We start from the raw sequence: 19089 nt of genomic DNA, 5'->3' as shown, positions 1-19089 counted from the left end.
CAATTTTTGTTGTGTAAAACTGCTAGAAACCTCCATATTGTCTTCTTTTTGAATAAAAATCCTTCATATTGAGGGAAATCTTTTAATTCTGGCATCACTGGCGTTTGTGTTCACAGGTTTTATATTTTTTTCCATAGCAACTGCTAAAATTGACTTATATTCATAGATAAATGAAACAAGTTTAGATTGGAAAGTGCCCATAAGGACAATGTAAACACTATTTGGCGCTATTCTTGCAACGGTCGCGACCCAAAACTTTTGAAAATTTCGGAGCGGTTCGGCTTTTTCCTGAATTATATCGCCAAATATTTTTTATTCAAATTTGTGATTATTTTTGTTTAATTTTATAAATAAAATACAGTGTGTTGCATACAAGAAACTTTATTTTATATAAGGACGCATGTATGAAATACCTATAAAACATTGGAAACCGACGTTATGCCACGATCCACGATGGCTTTTGCAGTTCACAGTTCACAGCACAGCTTTTTAAGTTATTAATTTCACTTTTTCACAATTATCACCGGTTGGAGTAAATAAAACTTGAATTAAACTCACAAGATAGCAATAATTACTTTGAAAATGGATGCTATAAACACTTTTCGGAATTTCTTTAATGAGAGCAGTTTAGTTAGCAGAGCAGTTATGCCATTTTATCGTCTTGTATAAGTCTTGTATACAAAATAACAATTTTTTTATATTTGCTATTTGATATAAGAATGAACATTATTTTTAGATTGGTCATTCTCTGGAGCAATTATCTTTGGCCCATGCGTTTTCTGCATCTTTCTCCACAGTGCCTAGCGACGCAATTAAAGTTTTAAACAATTTGGAGTTCCTGGATTTGAGCAATAACAAGTTTAAAACGTTGGGAGAGACCAGTTTTCATTTCCTGAAGAAGTTACGGAAAATTGAATTACAGGACAACCTGATTGATGTAATTCACAAAGGCACTTTCCAGGTATAAAAATTAATACAAAATGCTGTTGTTTTGTTTATATTTGTACTGTTTCTTTATACTTGCTTGTACTATTATCTTTAAGAGTCTATTACGATGTAGGGTCGGCCACACACAAAATTCCAAACACTCGTGCTTTGATTAAGGCTTGATTAAGGCTTGCAGTGCTTCAGTATTTGCCATAAAATAGCGAGCAATTTGTTACAAAACCATATAAATTATATATCACTGTAATCACAAAACTTCAATCTATTTCCGTATTGTAACCGAATTTTAAATTAAGTCTTTATTTTGGAGAAAATTTAGTCCAAACATAAGGAATATTTTGTTGATGTTTGACCATCAAAATCTTAAAAATAAAGAAGTTGTCTAAAAATGTGCTACAATACGGATATAGTATAATCCTTTATCTTTAATTTCCTTCTTCATTTGTGTAAAAATACCTAGCCAGTTTTACATAAAACGCTTATTTTGCTACTTTTTCGGACTAGTGAAATGGACTCTTAATTGTCAATATGTAATGATATAGCGTTATCAGTTGTTGTGTAATTCTCGTTTTATTTACAGGGTGATATTCATTCCAACTTAGAAGAAATATATTTCTCTTTTAACAATATTAAAACAGTACCTCAGCATACTTTTGTCCACTTGCCTCAACTAGAACGACTCTTTCTCGATGACAATCAATTAGAAAGTTTAGATCGTCGAGCTTTCATGAACTTGGAACACCTGAAATCACTTAATCTCAAAGGTATAAAGCTTGCTTCATATAGACGCGAATCGCGAATTGCGAAAAGCGATTCGCCAAAAAATATTCGTAAAATTTGGACCTATTTCATAAGTCGCGACTTTTTAGGGACATTTCATTTTTGCTCCACTGAAAGTTACCAAAAAAAAATCATAACCTGAGATTTATTCGTGTTTACGATCTTTATTTTATATATTATATCATACAATATGAGTTTAAATTTGTTTAATGATTATGAATATCGATTACGATTGTGGGATTGGAATAGAATAAGGCGCAAATTGCCATTTACTTATTGTTAAAACGTAGAAGAGAACGGGTTTATAGCACAGGTTTATAGGTCATTTATGGGTCATTTGGGACATGTGAAATATTCAAATTTCGTAAGCAACAAGGTGCTTATTGCAATTTAATTCAAGAAATAAGGACAAAAGATGAGAAAAAATTTAGGAATTTTCACAGATTGTCTGGATAGGAGTTTGATAACTTGGTTGAAGTTGAAAAATTGTCACCATATATATCAAAAACATATTATGCACGAGAACCCATTTCAACTGGAAAAATGCTTTCAGTTACTTTGCGGCAGCGTCGTCAAAATAATTGATAACCGGATCACCACACCATTCTGCGCAAACGCGAACCTTAAAATCGCGCGAATATTCGCAAAAAGTTGAAAACACTTTAACTTTCCCGACCCCCAAATTTTAAATCTTGCGAATCCTAAAATCTTAAAATTTCTGACAGCGCCGCCATGATCAGCAAAAATTGGACCAATGAGGCAGTTTCGCAAAATCGCGATTCGCGTCTACGTGAACAAGGCTTAACTATAATAGATATAGTCTGTCCAATAACAGAGGAAAGATTTTGACATACAGCATTCAAAAATTGACAGAAAATACAATTTATACGACAAAATTAAAATGACAGATACAACTAGTCACTGTCATGGAATCTCTCGTCGGACATACTATATTAGTTTTGTTTTAGAATACAGTAGAACTTTCTGACCCGTTAATACCATTCGATCGAAAAAAAAACGGCGTCAGAGATGGCTTAGAAATAAAGATCGTTGTCATTTGGTATTGAAAATATCATTGATCGTCATTTAAATGCCTTTTTTCGATCATACGGTATTAAAAGTTTCTAATAAATGTGTTTTTTTAATTATATTAGGAAACAAACTAACAAAAATATCATACGAGGCGTTTCAAAATTTGCCAGAATTGGAAGATTTGGATTTAGCTTATAACGATCTGAAATCTCTGGATTTTATGATGTTTGATCAGGTCGGTACACTGGCAATGTTCAGTGTCAATATCAGTCATAACAGTCTAAAGGAATTGTTGGTGAATTTGTCTCCAGGGTTTGATACTCAAATAGGTAGGCAACAGGAATTTTTTATATTATTTTGTTATAGTGATTATAAGTTTCAATATACAGTATGTACGAGGGTGGTCTGAAAAGTTTCCGACCTAACAAAGATACAAGACATTTTTTCTGAATATTTTATTTTATTTTTCAACATAGTCCTCTTGTAACTCTACACACTTTTCCCAGCGATGCTCCCATCTCTGTAACCCGTCCAAATAGTACTCGGCGTTTTTCTCTACGAAATAGTGGTTCACGAAGGTGATTGTCTCTTCATTTGACGAAAATCTCTGTCCTCCGAGCGGAATTTTTAAATGAGGGAACAAAAAGAAGTCGCTAGGGGCTAGATCTGGTGAGTAAGGCGGGTGGTCAAGCAGTTCAAACCGTAATTCGTGGATTTTCGCTATGGCAACCGCTGAGATGTGAGACGGTGCGTTATCTTGGTAAAACAGGATTTTCTTTTTCTGTAAATGTGGCCGTTTTTTCGCAAGTTCTGCTTTTAGCTTGTCAAGTAATGATGCGTAGTATGCTCCTGTAATGGTTTTTCCTTTTTGAAGATAATCAATTAAAATAACTCCATGACTATCCCAAAAAACAGTCGCCATCACTTTCCCAGCCGAAATAACAGTTTTTCCTTTTTTGGAGCCTGTTCTCCCTTTGCCGTCCACTGTTTGGACTGTATTTTTGTTTCTGGTATATAGTGGTGTATCCAAGTTTCATCTACAGTAATTAATCGATGCCAAAACTCGGATTTATTGCACCTAAACTGAGCTAACATAGCGTTGGAAATGTTCATACGAACACGCTTTTGGTCTAACGTGAGCAAACGCGGCATCCAACGCGCGGACAGCTTTCTCATGCCTAAATCTTGATTTAATATGTGACAAACACGTTCTTTTGATATGTTCATAACCTCTGCTATCTCTCTCACTTTAATTCGGCGGTCGTCTAGCACCATTTGTTGAACTTTGACGATGTTATCGTCGGTAGTTGCAGTTTTTGGACGTCCCGAACGTTTACCGTCTCCCAAGCTCTTACGGCCACGTTTAAATTCAGCTGCCCAAAATTTCACTGTGGTAAATGATGGTGCAGAGTCCTCATACATAGAATCCAACTCATGTTTAATTTGTGTAGGCGTATTGCCTTTCAAAACCAGATATTTAATGACAGCTCGATACTCGATTTTGTCCATTTTCACAAAAACACTGACATCAACTCACTCAAACGACTGTTACATAACAACTGCGCATCCAAAATGGCTGAAACTTTGGTGAATAACTGTCAACAGATGAACAATGAAACTTCACTAGCTTTTATCTACGAGTGCTGCCATCTTCACGTTGAGGTCGGAAACTTTTCAGACCATCCTCGTATAAGAATTTTGCACATTTGGAGAGACAAATAAAACTGTGAATTATATTTTTATTTACTTTTCATACTAAAACTTCTTTTCAGAATTTTTTTACGTACTTTGGAAGAATGTACAGGGTGTCCCGCTAAGAATAGCTCTCGGCTGTATCTCGGAAAGTATTAGCCGTAGGGGCTGTGGAAAAAAATATAAAATATTTTATTTATTATAATTTTGCATATCAAGATGCGGTTCTCGCTGACTTTTTAAGCTTTTACTACTCTTTACTATCAGCTAAAATTACATATACTATTGCATTTAATTTTTTTGAAAAAACGGGCAATGTTTGTGAAATTGTAAGACAACGCCCCCTAGCGTCTACCTTCAAAAGCTTATTATTATTGTTTATATGGTACAATATAGAGTAAGAAACGCTCTTTTAAACGAGCACCCGCTTGTGGGATTCCGATCATCCAGTCCAGAGTTACTAATATTTAAATAAAAACAGATCTAACCTTCCCCCACCGCTTTATTTTGGTAGATAGGGAAAAATGGCTTTAACAAAAGATATTAAAAATTTACTGAAGATTATGAAGCAATTACTTATAGTTCACCTTATCTAGGCAAAATTCTGTAAAAACTCCATTTTCATATTTTTTGTTGCAGTTGCGCCCCCTAGCGGTCGTTCTACAAACTTTAAAATAATTTCCGGCAATTTTTCATAGCCCCTTTAGTTATAAATATTTTTTTCCGTAAACCCTACGGCTGATACTTTCCGAGATGCAGCCGAGAGCTATTCTTAGTGGGACACCCGGTACAACATTAAATAAAAATTTTCAAGCCTTTTTGTATGTAAAACAACATATTAAAATTCTGACTAGATCAGTTTGCTGAGATAACACAAACAAATTACCTAGATAATCTAAAAGTATGTCACAGAAAAACAGCACTTTGTTCTAAAAAATTCCATTAGAAATGTTCAATTGTCAATAACTCGGTTATTTTGGACTTATTTCAAAAACGGCAAAGAGAAAATATGTTTCTTTTATTGAGATCTACCAGCCCTAAAAATATTTACGCTTATTAAAGACTTACCGTGTATATTTATTAAAAAAAAAACAGTTTAAAAATAAAAATTATTGTTTTATGTTTAAATAAAGTTAACTGTTTTTTAGACTGTCCAATAGCACAAATTGGTACTTGAATAAACGTAGATTTCTATAAAAAATACAGGGTTGTAAAATAAGAACTCTACGTTTTTTCAAGATATGTTTTTCTATCTTTAAAATTAGTTTGTATTTATTGTGTAGGATTCGGAGGTTTCCACTCCAATGTCAAAGTGTTGGACATGTCCTACAACAATATCAGTCTTATAGCCAAGCAGTTTTTTAGACCAGCCGAAATATCCTTGACTCATCTTTATTTATCTCACAATAAAATACTGAACGCTACAAGGGATGTGTTTGGAAATATGCCCCACTTACAGTGGTTGGACGTATCTTGGAACCAGATCTATGAGATGGATTTCGATATGTTTAGGAATACGAAAAAATTGCAGGTAATTATTTTATTCCGTCAATAACGTAGAATGTAAAAAATGCCAAGGCTTGTAATCCAGTTCTACCACTACAAAAAAATTGTGAGATATCATGTAAAACCATTAGTAGATAGTCAAACCATTAGTCAAAAGTAGTAGATAAAATAGTACTTTAACCGAAAGGGTAGATTAAATGACGCTTTAACAGCGAGGATAGGTTAAAAACTTTATTTCTTCTCGCACGTTTTTTAATTGCTTCCATTTTTGAAAATTTTCGTATTCCTTTTCATAAGTTATTCAGGATTTAAATGTAAGTAGTTTGGATATGGCGTTTGTCGCTTCAGCCTGAATATCTGTTGGTAATTTACTTATTTCGTTTTGAGCCATTTCTGGCTGCAATTCAATCAGCAATCGATACGAAAGAGAATTAAAAAATATTGACTCAAAACTGACAACTAAAGAGTGCCACGCGTTTCCTTTGCAGGAAATTGATTTAAAAAAAAAATGTTAAATTGTTAAATTTTAAAATTATTAAATTGACAAGAAAAATTATGAAATTAAAAATTTATAGAGAACCGAAAAAAAATAAATAAAAAAAAACGTCTTATTAAACTGTGGAGTGTGCGTGCAAATAGGCCCTAGCTCTGCCGAAGAGATGGGGTGGGTTTTAAGCGCCACTGGCTTTGCACAGATAAGCCAGAAAACCCCCAAGATATTCTTGGAATCTAACAAGACTTGTTATTAAAAAAAATATATTAGAAAGATAAAAAATTAAGGGATGAATGAAACACTAAGATAAATTAATAGAGTATTGTATAATGATATTAAATTTAAAAAAAATGAACCAAACTTGATGACGTTGTATATACTAAATTTAATTAAAAATTGAAAACTGAACCGTATGTATGTACCTTGAACTCTGGAACCTTGAATCAATATAAGATAAAAAAAAGGTAAGTAAGAAAAGGGAAAACAAATAATAGGGGAAGATAAAATTTCAGTAAACGTTTACTTGTTTCTGCTTCAAACCTGATTCAGCGACGTAGTTGCCAAGCTCAGTGCTTCAGAAGGATACCACTTCCAGAGAGATGTACTGGAAAAAGTCTGTCAGAAAAAGCAAGCCAGAAAAATGCTTCGTAGAAAAATCCTCGTATAAAAGAAAAATCCTGGTCCAAAAAAAGTTCTGGTCTCAAAGCCTGGTGGAAAAATCCTGGTCTTAAAAGCCTGGTCCAAAAAAAAAACCCTAAAACCGAGAGCGGTATTAGGTTTACGAAATAAAAAGAAAGTTACCTAGACGGGATAGATTGAAACAAAAGAAACACAGCTATAATTAATTAAATAATCAAAACACGTTTCAACTGTAGAAATATAAAAAAATATCATAAAAAGTTACCTTGCTGGGCTTCACAAAAAATCTAGTTTTTTTTCTAATAGATGGATGTTCAAATTGCTGGATTCAGAAAGCAGAAATTACTAGGTGGTGGTTTTAAGTTCCTCTTCTCAAGAAAATCGACGATGACAAAGAAATAAATCAAAAGACTTTCCCTGTTAAGAAATAATTTGAATAGTACAAATCACACTAGACAAAATGGCGATCAAAAAAAACTTACCAGCCACGAGCAGATTAAAATCCCGTATAAAACGGCTCAGAGATACTTTTAAAAGGTAAGGTACAACTCAAACAGCAAAAGTATCCCTTATAGTTCTAGTCAGTGATTATCCCCAACAAACGGGTAAAACAGGAAAATTCCAACAAATTACACTGACCAAAACACCTGCTTTGAAGCTGAAGGGAAAAATGGGAAACCTACATCGATCAGATAGAGTTCCGGTCCGAAGAAATTTGATTTATACTGCAAAGTTGCAATTTAATATTCTGGGAATTTAGAAACATTGCCGAAATAAACATTACTTAGAATTAAAAGAAAATTCCAATAACCATTCAAACTCAAACATACCAAACCTTATGCCGGTGACGATGCATACACAATATTACGGAAAGGATGTCGATTATGCAATCAATAATTATCAGAAAATACAAACATCAGAACCTAAAGGAAGTACTGCTCAACCTGACAACAGCGTTTGTGCGCCGAATACAGTAATCTCAACTGATCTGAGCAATTCAAATTTAAATGACATGATTAATAATAATTGTTAACCTTACAATTTGCAGAAAATAAACAAATGATAAATTTCAAAAAATATGCAGGTAAATAACTTCATTTTGGGCTCTATAATGAAATATAGGATCAAATAATATTTTAAAGACCAATCCACACTTGTTAATAAATCTTCTAAGATAATACAAGGGCAAGCAGTACCGTAGAACTACTAGAAATTACGGCAAATAAGCCAACATTCAGAAACATAAACAAGTCCAGAAATTAAAGGTAATATTTTGGTGATTTGATTATATTAGCATTAGATAATAAATTTTAATTATATTTTAGATTACTGATTGATTACTGACTTGAGATGAGATATGGCATGGAAAGCAAAATAAATTAAGCAAAGGAGAGTAAGAAAGATAATGAAATATAGCTGTAATGAATATTTGTTTATAAAAATTAAATGCAATAAATTTATTTATCAGCATAAATAAGAGTTTGATCTAACTTGTAAGAAAAATTGGTATATATTTTTAAACCTAGTTAAAGCTAAATTTGGACTGTTACAAGAGACAGCTTTATTTATCAAATTACCGAGAAACCAACGCCAACCCAGCATAATATTATTTTTTCTACTCGTTTTAAATTCCTTGAAATAATAATTTTTGAATATTTTTTAAAACGTAACTCGCTATGGAAAAAAATATTATTTTATACACCACGACAAAATTGCAAATTGCATTATCGTCTTGTATAAAAAAATAACTAATATACAGGGTGTCTCAGATTTTAATCGGGAAAATTTAATAGACGATAGAACTTGCAAAAATAAAACAAAAAGTTCATATCAACTTGTAAGATTTAAAGCTTCCTTTTCGAGATATAGGGTACCATTAGAATACCAATTATAATATTAATTACCAATTAGAATTTATTTTTTTTCGCAAGAAGTAAGCAAGATAGACAAAAAAGTCAGGAGACAAGAAAATAATATTTTTAATTACTAAATCCAAAAATAATATTAAATTTCTAAAAAAGCAGTGGCGTGCCTATTTTTTCCTTTAAATTAATTTAACAGTGATGCCCCACCGCCGCCCCGGGCCATTAAACTTAAATCTAATTACATCAAATTAAGTCCCATAGTAAGTATTATAAACGGGTCAAGTTATATCAAAATCGATTAAATCGTTTTTCAAATATCTTAAATTTTATTTCTTTTTTAAGTAACTTTAACACCCTGTATCTCGAAAAGGAAGCTTTAAATCTTATTAGTTGATATGAACATTTTGTTTTATTTTTGCAAGTTCTATCGTCTATTAAATTTTCCCGATTAAAATCTGAGACACCCTGTATAATAAATAGATGACTTGTTAGGCTACCGTACTTTTTTGCCAAAATATCATAAGTCCAGGTTAAAAATGAATTAAAAAATATATTTTTAAATTTATTCAAAGAAGAAATAATTGAACACCCTGTATAAGGACGTTATTGGTCGTGTTTCTCTTATTGCAGGCTATCAAAATAATTATTAAATAAACCCCTAAGAGGTTTAGATGTTTCGATATAATGTGTAACAATCAACGCGTCAGGTTTAAAAGATGTCCGTCTGCGTCTCGAAAATGACAGGTTTGGCAGTGTTGCCAGATAAAAATCTACTGAAAATTTAACGCATTTGCTGGAAAAAATATAATTAGAGTGTCATTTTCTATCGAATAATAGTTATTTTTTATACAAGACGATAAAATGGCATTTTATCGTCGTGTATAAAACATTATTTTTTTTTCGAGTTACGTTTTATAAAATATTCAGAAATTATTATTTCGTGGAATTTATTACGAGTAGGAAAAATATCGTTCTGGGTTGGCGTTGGTTTCTATGTAATTTGGCAAATAAATAAAGCTGTCTCTTTAGTTGTCAGTTTTGAGTCAATATTTTTTAATTCTCTTTCGTGTCGATTGCTGATTGAATTGGAGCCAGAAATGGCTCAAAACGAAATAAGTAAATAACCAACAGATATTCAGGTTGAGGTGACAAACGCCAGATCCAAACTACTTCCATTTAAATCCCGAATAACTTATGAAAAGGAATACAAAAATTTTCAAAAATGGAAGCAATTAAAAAACGTGCGAGAAGAAATAAAGTTTTTAACCTATCCTCGCTGTTAAAGTATCATTTAATCTATCCTACGCGGTTAAAGTACTATGTTATCTACTATTTTTGATAGATATAAGGGAATTTTAACAGTTGCTATGGAAAAAAGTAATTTTTTTCAGCGCCTTTTCGGACTTTTCCTTAAACTTTCTAGGTATTTCATCGTAATTTTGAAATTTTTAATTGAAAAATTTTACTAAAAATGGTACATGTGAACCAGACTATAAACCGCCGCGAGTACAAAAATATGTGAAAATATTAATTTTTTATGTTTACCACGTAATTTTTTAAACAATCTCAGTAAACTTGAAGGAAAATAGATAAATATTGTAGGATAGATGACCAATTCTGACAACGCTGTTGGCATTATCTCTTGTCTCGATTTGAAAGACCGGAGACGACTACTTAGGTCGAGATTGACGCGTCGATCGTACGCGATAAGGCCCTTTTGGAAGTTTGTCGCTTCACTGATTTCGAATTGCCACTTTGCCGATCTGTGCGGATCGTATCTTCGTATCGGTGTTCGCAAAAGGTCAATAAATACATCCCGATTTGGAGCGATACGGATCTGGACTCAACTTGACACGAACGAGACACCTATATTCGACATTGGTGGCATTTTGCTGGTTAGTAAGGGACCGTTTGCGAAAAAATAATAATAGCATTAGCGATATAGTGTAGCTATTTTTTAAGATGGAAATACTGATTTATAGTTTAGTGAGAAAACAGAATTATCGAATGTAATACCACAAGATGTTTCGGGATTACTGAATAATACTTTTACCTGACACGAAATGCGTTACCAGGAAACACTACGACTCTGAAGGAGGAGTAGTGTTGCCGGTATCGCATTGAAAAGTATTAGGTAATCCCAAAACATCGAGTTGTATTCAAAAGATTATACAACAAAATAAAGTACATATCGTCCCATTGCTGCCAAAAGTCACTAACTTACTTTTTGTTACTTCCGAGAAAAATGCGTCTAAAGATGAATTGCATTGCATAAAGATGTTATAGTTAGTAACTATTCGGTATTAAAATAAAATATAAATAGCCAGAAATCGTAGTTAATGACTTTTGCAATCGATTCTCCGATTCAAAACATAGTTAGTGATTGAATTTGGTTGTTCGGAAAAAGGACGATATATCCTTCTTATCTTAAACATTTTTATTATAATAATTATTACTAATAACAAAACTACAATTGCTATAGTGAAAACTTGAACCATTAGATGAATTATTACCATAGGTTGGAGGTGTTTGAATTTGGGCTTCAGCATTAGAAGTAGATGACGATGTATTTTCGGCTCTCATTTGCGACAAAATCTTCATATGATGCTGCTCGCTTAGCTGGAGATAACAGAATTTATAGAACTATGGACCGTTATTTTGATGACTTCCTGGAGATTAGCGCCGGAACTGCTAAGAGAACTTACTGTTTAAGCTCTGTTAGAGTGATTGGTGATTTTTTTTATTTTTAGTATCTAGGATGTTGATTACTCCCATTTTTGTCCAGTTTCTTATAATGTTAATACCTGCTAATTTAAGTTTATTCTTAGGTTTTAGATGTATCATATAATAGAATCGCAGACATACCGAATGATATATTTCGATTTCTAAGCAACCTGCGACTGGTAAATCTGTCAAACAACAGACTGCGATCGTTACCTGATAATTTATTCAGAGAAGAAGGTATATTATAGTAGATTTTATTAAATTCTTAGTTTTATATTAATAATAAAACAAAATATTGGATAACACATTTATATACTACATTTTTAGGTCTTGAAAGACTAGATCTATCCAACAATCTCTTAAGCAAGCTGCCTTTGAATGGTATTTCTACAGCTCCAGCACATACACTGTGCGAATTGGATCTTTCAGCAAATCTTATATCGTCCTTATCTCATGGAGGACTTCTTGAGCGATTCAAAGTAATTTTTTTCAATTCATTTTAATTTTACTAAAAAAAGAGATATTCTGTACTTCTTAAAAATGTCGTCAGAGTTGGCTTGGAAATAGAGATCGCTGCCATTTTATGTGTAAAATTATATGAAGAATATCACCGAATAGTCAGTTCCAAGCCAACTTGATGTCATACTTTATTATGTTGTATTCTGACTTAAGATTTACCAATTTTAGAAATTGAACTATTTGGATCTGTCGTATAATCGTTTGGCTCAAATCGATGCTGGCACGTTCAAAGGGTTGCCTAGATTGCTTGCCCTAGATCTGAGCCATAATGGTCAATTGGTTCTGGAATACAACGGTGGAAGCTTCCAGGGGTTGGAGTACTCTTTGTTGCATTTGAATTTAAATAATGCATCATTATCTATGGTGAGTAAAAAAGAGATAATACTGTTTTTCTGTTTCCAACGATATGGCAACTCTACTCGCAAATCTACTCATTCTACCATTCATGAAATGTTTTTTATATGCTCTTATTATTATTTTATTTTGTAGGTACCAATATTACCCACTCCAAACCTAGTTTCTCTATCTTTGGCATACAATTCATTACCGAACATTCCACCAGAGACAGCTACAAATATGACCAACTTACAGTTTCTAAATCTAAACTATAACGATCTCACAACCATTCCTATATTGACTCACTCTTTATTTGAACTGAGATATCTTTTCATGATGTCAAACCCTGTAACTTATCTTAGTAACACTAGTCTACTTGGAGTAGCTGATCATTTGGAGGAATTGGACATACGAAATTTTGATTTAACCGTTTTAGAGGCAAGTATGATACAGTAGTATGTACAGTGTGTCCAAAATTCAAACCATATTATTGGGGCCTCGGTAACTTGAGCTTTGTTGTAGGGGGGACAGGGTATTTCCCATCCTCCATCCTCCTCTGAAGGATTAGTCTCCATTTATATATATTATAAGGCTAAGTACAGGGTGGGTCAAATTCGACGCTTTTAAATGGAAACACCCTTTTCTATAGGAGATAGACAAAAACTAATATCGGTGTCTGGAGTTCAATTTTTGTCAAAAACATGATGGTGAAAACCGCATATCGATATCTGTTACCGTTTCGGAGTTACGGGGTGTTTTTCAAAAATATGCATTTTTAACAAATCTATTTTTGCTATAGAAAATTTTGTATTTTTATTAAAACATTTCCAAAGCATCTTTTTACGTAGAATTTAATGGTTTAAGTATAATTTTTTTAAAATTAATAATTTAAGAATTATCAACAGAAAATTTGATTTTTTATATGGGACACCCTGTATATTTTTAATTTATTGAAAATAATTTAAAATTACCTTTTCAAAAATATAACACACTTGATATTTTGCCCGATTCCCCTTCGAGATATAGAGTATATAAAAATTCGCCCGCTTTAAATAAGTAGGCTTTGAACGGCACCGGCTGTAATGCAAAAAAATTCGAGCTGTGAGCATCAATTAAAACGAAAATAACATTTGCTATGAGAGATGCAGAATTTTATAACAATTTATAATATATGTAACCAACATCAACAAATTTAAACTATATCTAATAACAATAAAAATAAATAGCAAACCAAGACATGAGATTTTGCTACATACAGATGTTCTACATATCGACCGTCTTCTGTAATGGACAGACGGGGCAGTTTTTGAACATTTCTCGCAGAATTCATCTCAGCGGGGGTGAAAGATACCTTCTAATAACTGCTAAGTATTTCTAATTCTTGTCTAGATTATACGGAAGAATAACGAACCTTTATTCTTCCGCAAATATATCCATAGAATTAGATTCATGGGCACTAACTCAGGCGGCCTTGACGGCCAACGGCTGGGATCTTGGTTAGCTATTCAATTATTCTTGAAATTGGCTGCAAAAATTTGCTGATAACTTCAGCGTTCAGAGGCGGTGCGTCGTCTTGCTGGAAAAATATGTTTTCGAGTTCCATTAAGGGCATATCATCAATAAGGGGTCCAAAGCCTACTAGTTAAAAGTGGCGAACTTTTAAAATTCTGTATTTCGAAGAGGATTATAACAAAATATCAAATTGTGCTATATTTTTGGAAAGGTAATTTTAAATTCTTTTCAGTTAATTAAAAATATAGAGGGTGTCCCAAATAAAAAATCAATTTTCCTGTTGATAACTCTTAAATTATTAATTTTAAAAAAATTATACTTAAACCATTAAATTCTACGTAAAAAGGTGCTTTGGAAATGTTTTCATAGAAATACAAAATTTTCCATAGCAAAAAAGTTACAGCGATTTGTTAAAAATGCACATTTTTGAAAAACACCCCTTAACTCCGAAACGGTAACAGATATTGATGTGAAAAAAGAAAAGCGTCGAATTTGACCCACTCTGTACAGGGTGTCCCAGGCTGAGCGTGCATTAGAAGTTTCTAGAGAACCACAATATCTAGATCGGAGATTTTTTGCACATCATTGTTTTACAACGAGATCTATCGATTAAAAATATTTTCAATATGGCGGCACTTCCGGAAATACCGGAAGTTGACGGCAACTTTCTAATGTTAAATGTGTGTAAGCTCTTCTAGAAATACTATTTTGGGCTCGAATTTAGGACACACATGGTATATTATAGAAATTTAATAATATGTAATAACTTTTGTGTGTTGTTTTGTAGTCTGGAGCATTTTGCAAAATGTATTCACTGAGAACATTAAAAATGAGTCTATATACGGGATTTAAAACATTTAACATACCCAATATCATTCAGTGGAACCATGGGCTAAAAAACTTGGAAATACATGTATGATATTTTAACTTTTTTAAGATTTCTTGTAGATTTAATGTGTTATTTCAGGTAGATAGACCAAGCGATTCTAATTTGGAGAAAGAAATGGCGGGAGAATTTCCTTTAAAATTGAGAAATATTACGTTTTCTGGGAAAGGGTTGAAGAAATTAGGGTCCAACATATTTCAGGTAAATTGATAATACATACAATATGATCGGAAAAAAATGGCGGCAGCGATGGCTATGAAATGAAGATCGCTGTCATTTCATATGTAAAATTATATGGAGAATGTCATCGATGTTCATTTCCAACCCGACTGGACGCCGTTTTTTTTTCGATCATATGGTATAATTGAACAATCCCATTTTACTCATAAAGCTATCTGGGTTGTATATTCATATTTTTTTATTCATTTAAATGCCATTTGTTTCATTCATAGTAAAAAATATTATAACATTTAGGGCATTCGATATCCTCAGCTGCACGTTGGTATCAGAAACACCACCATTCCCCAGATCAGCAGTGACCTGTTCAGAGATACAGGGAGAGCCAGAAACTTAACCATGGACCTTAGGGACAACGTAGGGCTTAAAAACTTGATGAATCCTATTACTGGCTCCAAACCACAACTGTTCAAGAAGATATTTCTGTTGGACTTGCAAACTAGGGGAAACAAATGGGACTGCGATTGTGATTTGGGGTAAGTGTTTGTTTTTGATGATAAAATTTAAAAGGGGTCTTTTATTTGTGTAAATGTGAAAGCTATGGCTATACCGGGTGCGTCTCAAAAGTGGCTCACCAATGGCATATAATTTTGTTTTAAGCAAAAATGTCAAAATTAGCTAAAAATAAGCATTTACGTCAAGCATTTTAAGCAGAATCGCGGTTAAGAAATTACCCAACTCTTTGGAACACCCTGCATGATTTTTAGAAAATTTCAAAATATGTAAAATAACCAAATAAATTATGCTTGTCCAAAAGTTTTCTCGAAAGACTAACCGTTTTTTAAATAACAAATATTGTAATATTTGAGGGGTGTTTTCACCCTCTTGGAATTTGAGATTCGAGAAACCCCTCTTTATCGAACCTCTACACCCCACAGTCAATCCGTTTACCAAAAATCAGCTTTAAACGTCAAACGCTTTAAGCAGAATCGTGATTACTCAATGGTCATATTTTATGAAACACCCTGCATAAATTTATAAAAAATCTTAAAATATGTAAAACAACAGAATAAAATATACGTGTTTAAGAGTTTTCCGAAAGTCTCACCGGTTTTTAAATAAAAAAATATTTTAATATTTGAGGGATAGTTTCACCCCTTAGAATACGAGTTTCGAAAAATCCCTTCTTATCGAACCTCTACACCCTAAAGTCAATCTGTTTTCCAAAAATCAGCTTTTTACGTCAAACGTTTTAAGCAGGATCGTGATTAATCAATGACCAGATTTTTCGAAACACCCTGTATACATTTTTAAAAAATCTTAAAATATGTAAAAAAACAAAATAAAATATACGTGTTTAAGCGTTTTTTCGGAAACTTTTTAAGCATTTTTTAAATAAAAGATACTGTAATATTTGAGGGGTGGTTTCACCCTCTTGGAACTGGAATTTCGAAAAATCCCTTCTTATCGAATCTCTACACCCTAGAATCGACCTGTATGCTGAAATTGAGCTTCTTACGTTGAGTGGTTTGAGCAGGATCGTGATTAATCAGTATGTCAGTCACTTCACAGGATTTTATATATTAGTATAGATACTAAATCTTGTTTTTTTATGTGAAAAAAAAGTTTTTACAATAAAAACTGTACTTTTTTTGCGGATATCCTGTAGAGCTCTCTAGATTTTTAAAAAACATGCTCTAAATTAACCTAGATATGCTCACCAAATATAGTTTCAATACAAGCATGATGCAGACTTTACATAAATAAATTCATAATTTATTTTTCAGAATAATTTCAGAGATCAAATGTCCCGAATTTCCAAAAACTTGATTGGAAACCTTAGCTATAGCCTTTTGTTTAACTTACATTATCAACTTTGACATTATGGTTTAACTATGATTAACTTGTTGTCGTCTTTTTAAGGTGGATTGAAACGTGGTTACGAAAAAAACGCCAGTATCTGTGCAGTCACAGTCTAAGCTCCCTGCACTCCTCAACCTCCGTCGATTCGTCGTGCCACGAGACGCCCGACGAGTTTAGAATGTCCTTTTGCACGAACAAGAACAACAAATCCATCATCGACGTGTTAAAAACGGAAATTGAATGCGGATGGAGTTTGGGGAATCACCTGGATCAATTCACTTTGAGTTTAGTGATTCTTGTTGCGCTGGTACTTCAGTATTTTGTTTAGGTGAATGAGGAATTTGAAATAACTGGATATGAAATAAATAAAGTCAATTTTTGTAACAGGGTTCACTTACAATAACTTAAATCAGATGAAGAATAATGATAAGTGCCATATTTTAGAGTATTTTATATAATTCAGGATTTATCGTCATAGATTTGATTCAGATTTCTTGTGTATGAATAAATGGATTGACAAAGATGAGTGTTTTATTACCCTCTCCTTCAGATTTACTCTGAGACCTGAGGAGAATGCTTTTTTTAATGATCTTTTATAATAATGCCATACTGTACAGGGTGGTCGAAATTGGTCTGTTTTAACAGAGAAAACCTATTTCCTGATTAGATAGAGGAAAACCGACATAGATATCATGGGCTCGATTTCTGAGAAACTATCAAGAACCCGCTTCGATATAAAGATCAAAAACCTAATATTTCTCTCATTCTTAAAAATAGATGTCCATAACTTTAGATCATTGCAAAGGGTAAAATGCCAGCATTTTTTTAAGTTCATAGCCAACTATGATTTTCATTTAAAAATTATATTTTTTATTATTTCTAACCAAAAGAGCAAGCATAGAAAAAAACTGACTACGTCACTGGATTGTGCTTAAAAAAAGTGGTTTTACAGAATTTTATTATTCCACAAAATAAAAAAGTTAGGGGCAATTTTCAAAATGGTAAAAAATGCAAAAAGACCCCGTATCTCAGTTGGCAGTGAAAATATCAACAGGTGGTTTATGCCATTAAACGTGCTCTATCTAGTCAGGAAATAGGTTTTCTCTGTTAAAACAGACCAATTTCGACCACCCTGTACACGAGGAGGCTGCTGTAGTAGAAAGAGAGAATTTCTTTCTACAATGTGTAAGAAAGTATATAGTATATACCCGAAAAGCTAAAAGTAATGTATTTCACAGAGGATTGGGTCAGCTGAACTGAATGAATCAGGAAGACTTAAAGTTTCTCAAAATCGTGACTCAAAATCGTAGCCTATTCAAGATCAAATTACCGTTATCGATAATGGAAATAGCGGCAGAACCCTGTAAAACTGAGCCATTTTGTAGTAACAATTCAGATGTTCGGCTCAATATTGGTCTTTACGAAAATGTTGATCAAGACACTTTATTTTTTTTTAAAACCGGAGGCAAAAGAGCTTTTTCGCACGAGCGAAAAACACCCTTACTTATAATATTAATAAATAAAATATGTTTCTTCGTTATGTCATTTTGTTTTTGGTTATTAGGTCATTTTGTTTTTGGGCCGGTTGCCTGTTTTTCCCGGGCCGATTTCCCCATCTACCCCTGCTGATAGTAGAGAACCCGAGCTGTGTATTAGTTGTCCCAAATATATATATTTTCTACTATTTCCAGTGCGGTGTTATTTACTAGAATGTCTATTCTGTCTACTAGTTCTTCTGTGTACTATTATCACCATGTATACGATAAACTTTACAAACAATAACAAATTTATGATGTGTATGTACGCTCATAAACCTGTCAAATCGTTCAAATAGTTTGTAAGCTCAAGAAGGTTTATACACTCAATTAAAGATTAAAGTTAGGATTATTTATATATTGAAAAAATACGTGTTGTATATTATTCAACTGTCAGGAAATGTACACATAAACATCAGGCTTTCCGTTTGAAATAGACAATTTTGACCATAATGCTGTGTAATGTAGAATATTGATACGAATTATTGGATATCTATAAATATAAATGATATTTGAGAAAAAATAAACTTAAAATAATTCGTATAAAATAACTATTTAATGCTAAATCATTGTATTGATTGTTTC

General features: G+C 32.7%; 1 protein-coding gene across 2 annotated transcripts in view; it reads left to right on the top strand.

Annotated features, from left to right (window-relative positions):
• The window catches only part of LOC115883845 (chaoptin), a 38520-nt gene extending 21041 nt beyond the window's left edge, over window positions 1-17479 (top strand). The window contains exons 10-21 of one of the 2 annotated variants that reach the window (XM_030902255.1): window positions 737-961; window positions 1526-1709; window positions 2880-3086; window positions 5733-5980; window positions 11781-11913; window positions 12004-12155; window positions 12364-12558; window positions 12685-12969; window positions 14831-14956; window positions 15011-15130; window positions 15404-15642; window positions 17030-17479. In XM_030902255.1, the coding sequence (XP_030758115.1) occupies window positions 737-961; window positions 1526-1709; window positions 2880-3086; window positions 5733-5980; window positions 11781-11913; window positions 12004-12155; window positions 12364-12558; window positions 12685-12969; window positions 14831-14956; window positions 15011-15130; window positions 15404-15642; window positions 17030-17297 (2382 nt within the window). In that variant the 3' untranslated portion in view covers window positions 17298-17479. Of the gene's footprint in view, window positions 1-736; window positions 962-1525; window positions 1710-2879; window positions 3087-5732; window positions 5981-11780; window positions 11914-12003; window positions 12156-12363; window positions 12559-12684; window positions 12970-14830; window positions 14957-15010; window positions 15131-15403; window positions 15643-17029 lie in introns of those variants that run through there. The other variant, XR_004050459.1, reaches the window with a different exon arrangement.
• The last annotated feature ends 1610 nt before the right edge of the window (window positions 17480-19089 follow it).

Source organism: Sitophilus oryzae, unplaced genomic scaffold, assembly GCF_002938485.1.
Source record: "Sitophilus oryzae breed Bouriz unplaced genomic scaffold, Soryzae_2.0 scaffold_2006_pilon_pilon, whole genome shotgun sequence".
Classification (NCBI taxonomy): domain Eukaryota; kingdom Metazoa; phylum Arthropoda; class Insecta; order Coleoptera; family Curculionidae; genus Sitophilus; species Sitophilus oryzae.
Note: the sequence above shows the minus strand (reverse complement) of the source record. Positions and strands in the feature narration are given on the sequence as shown.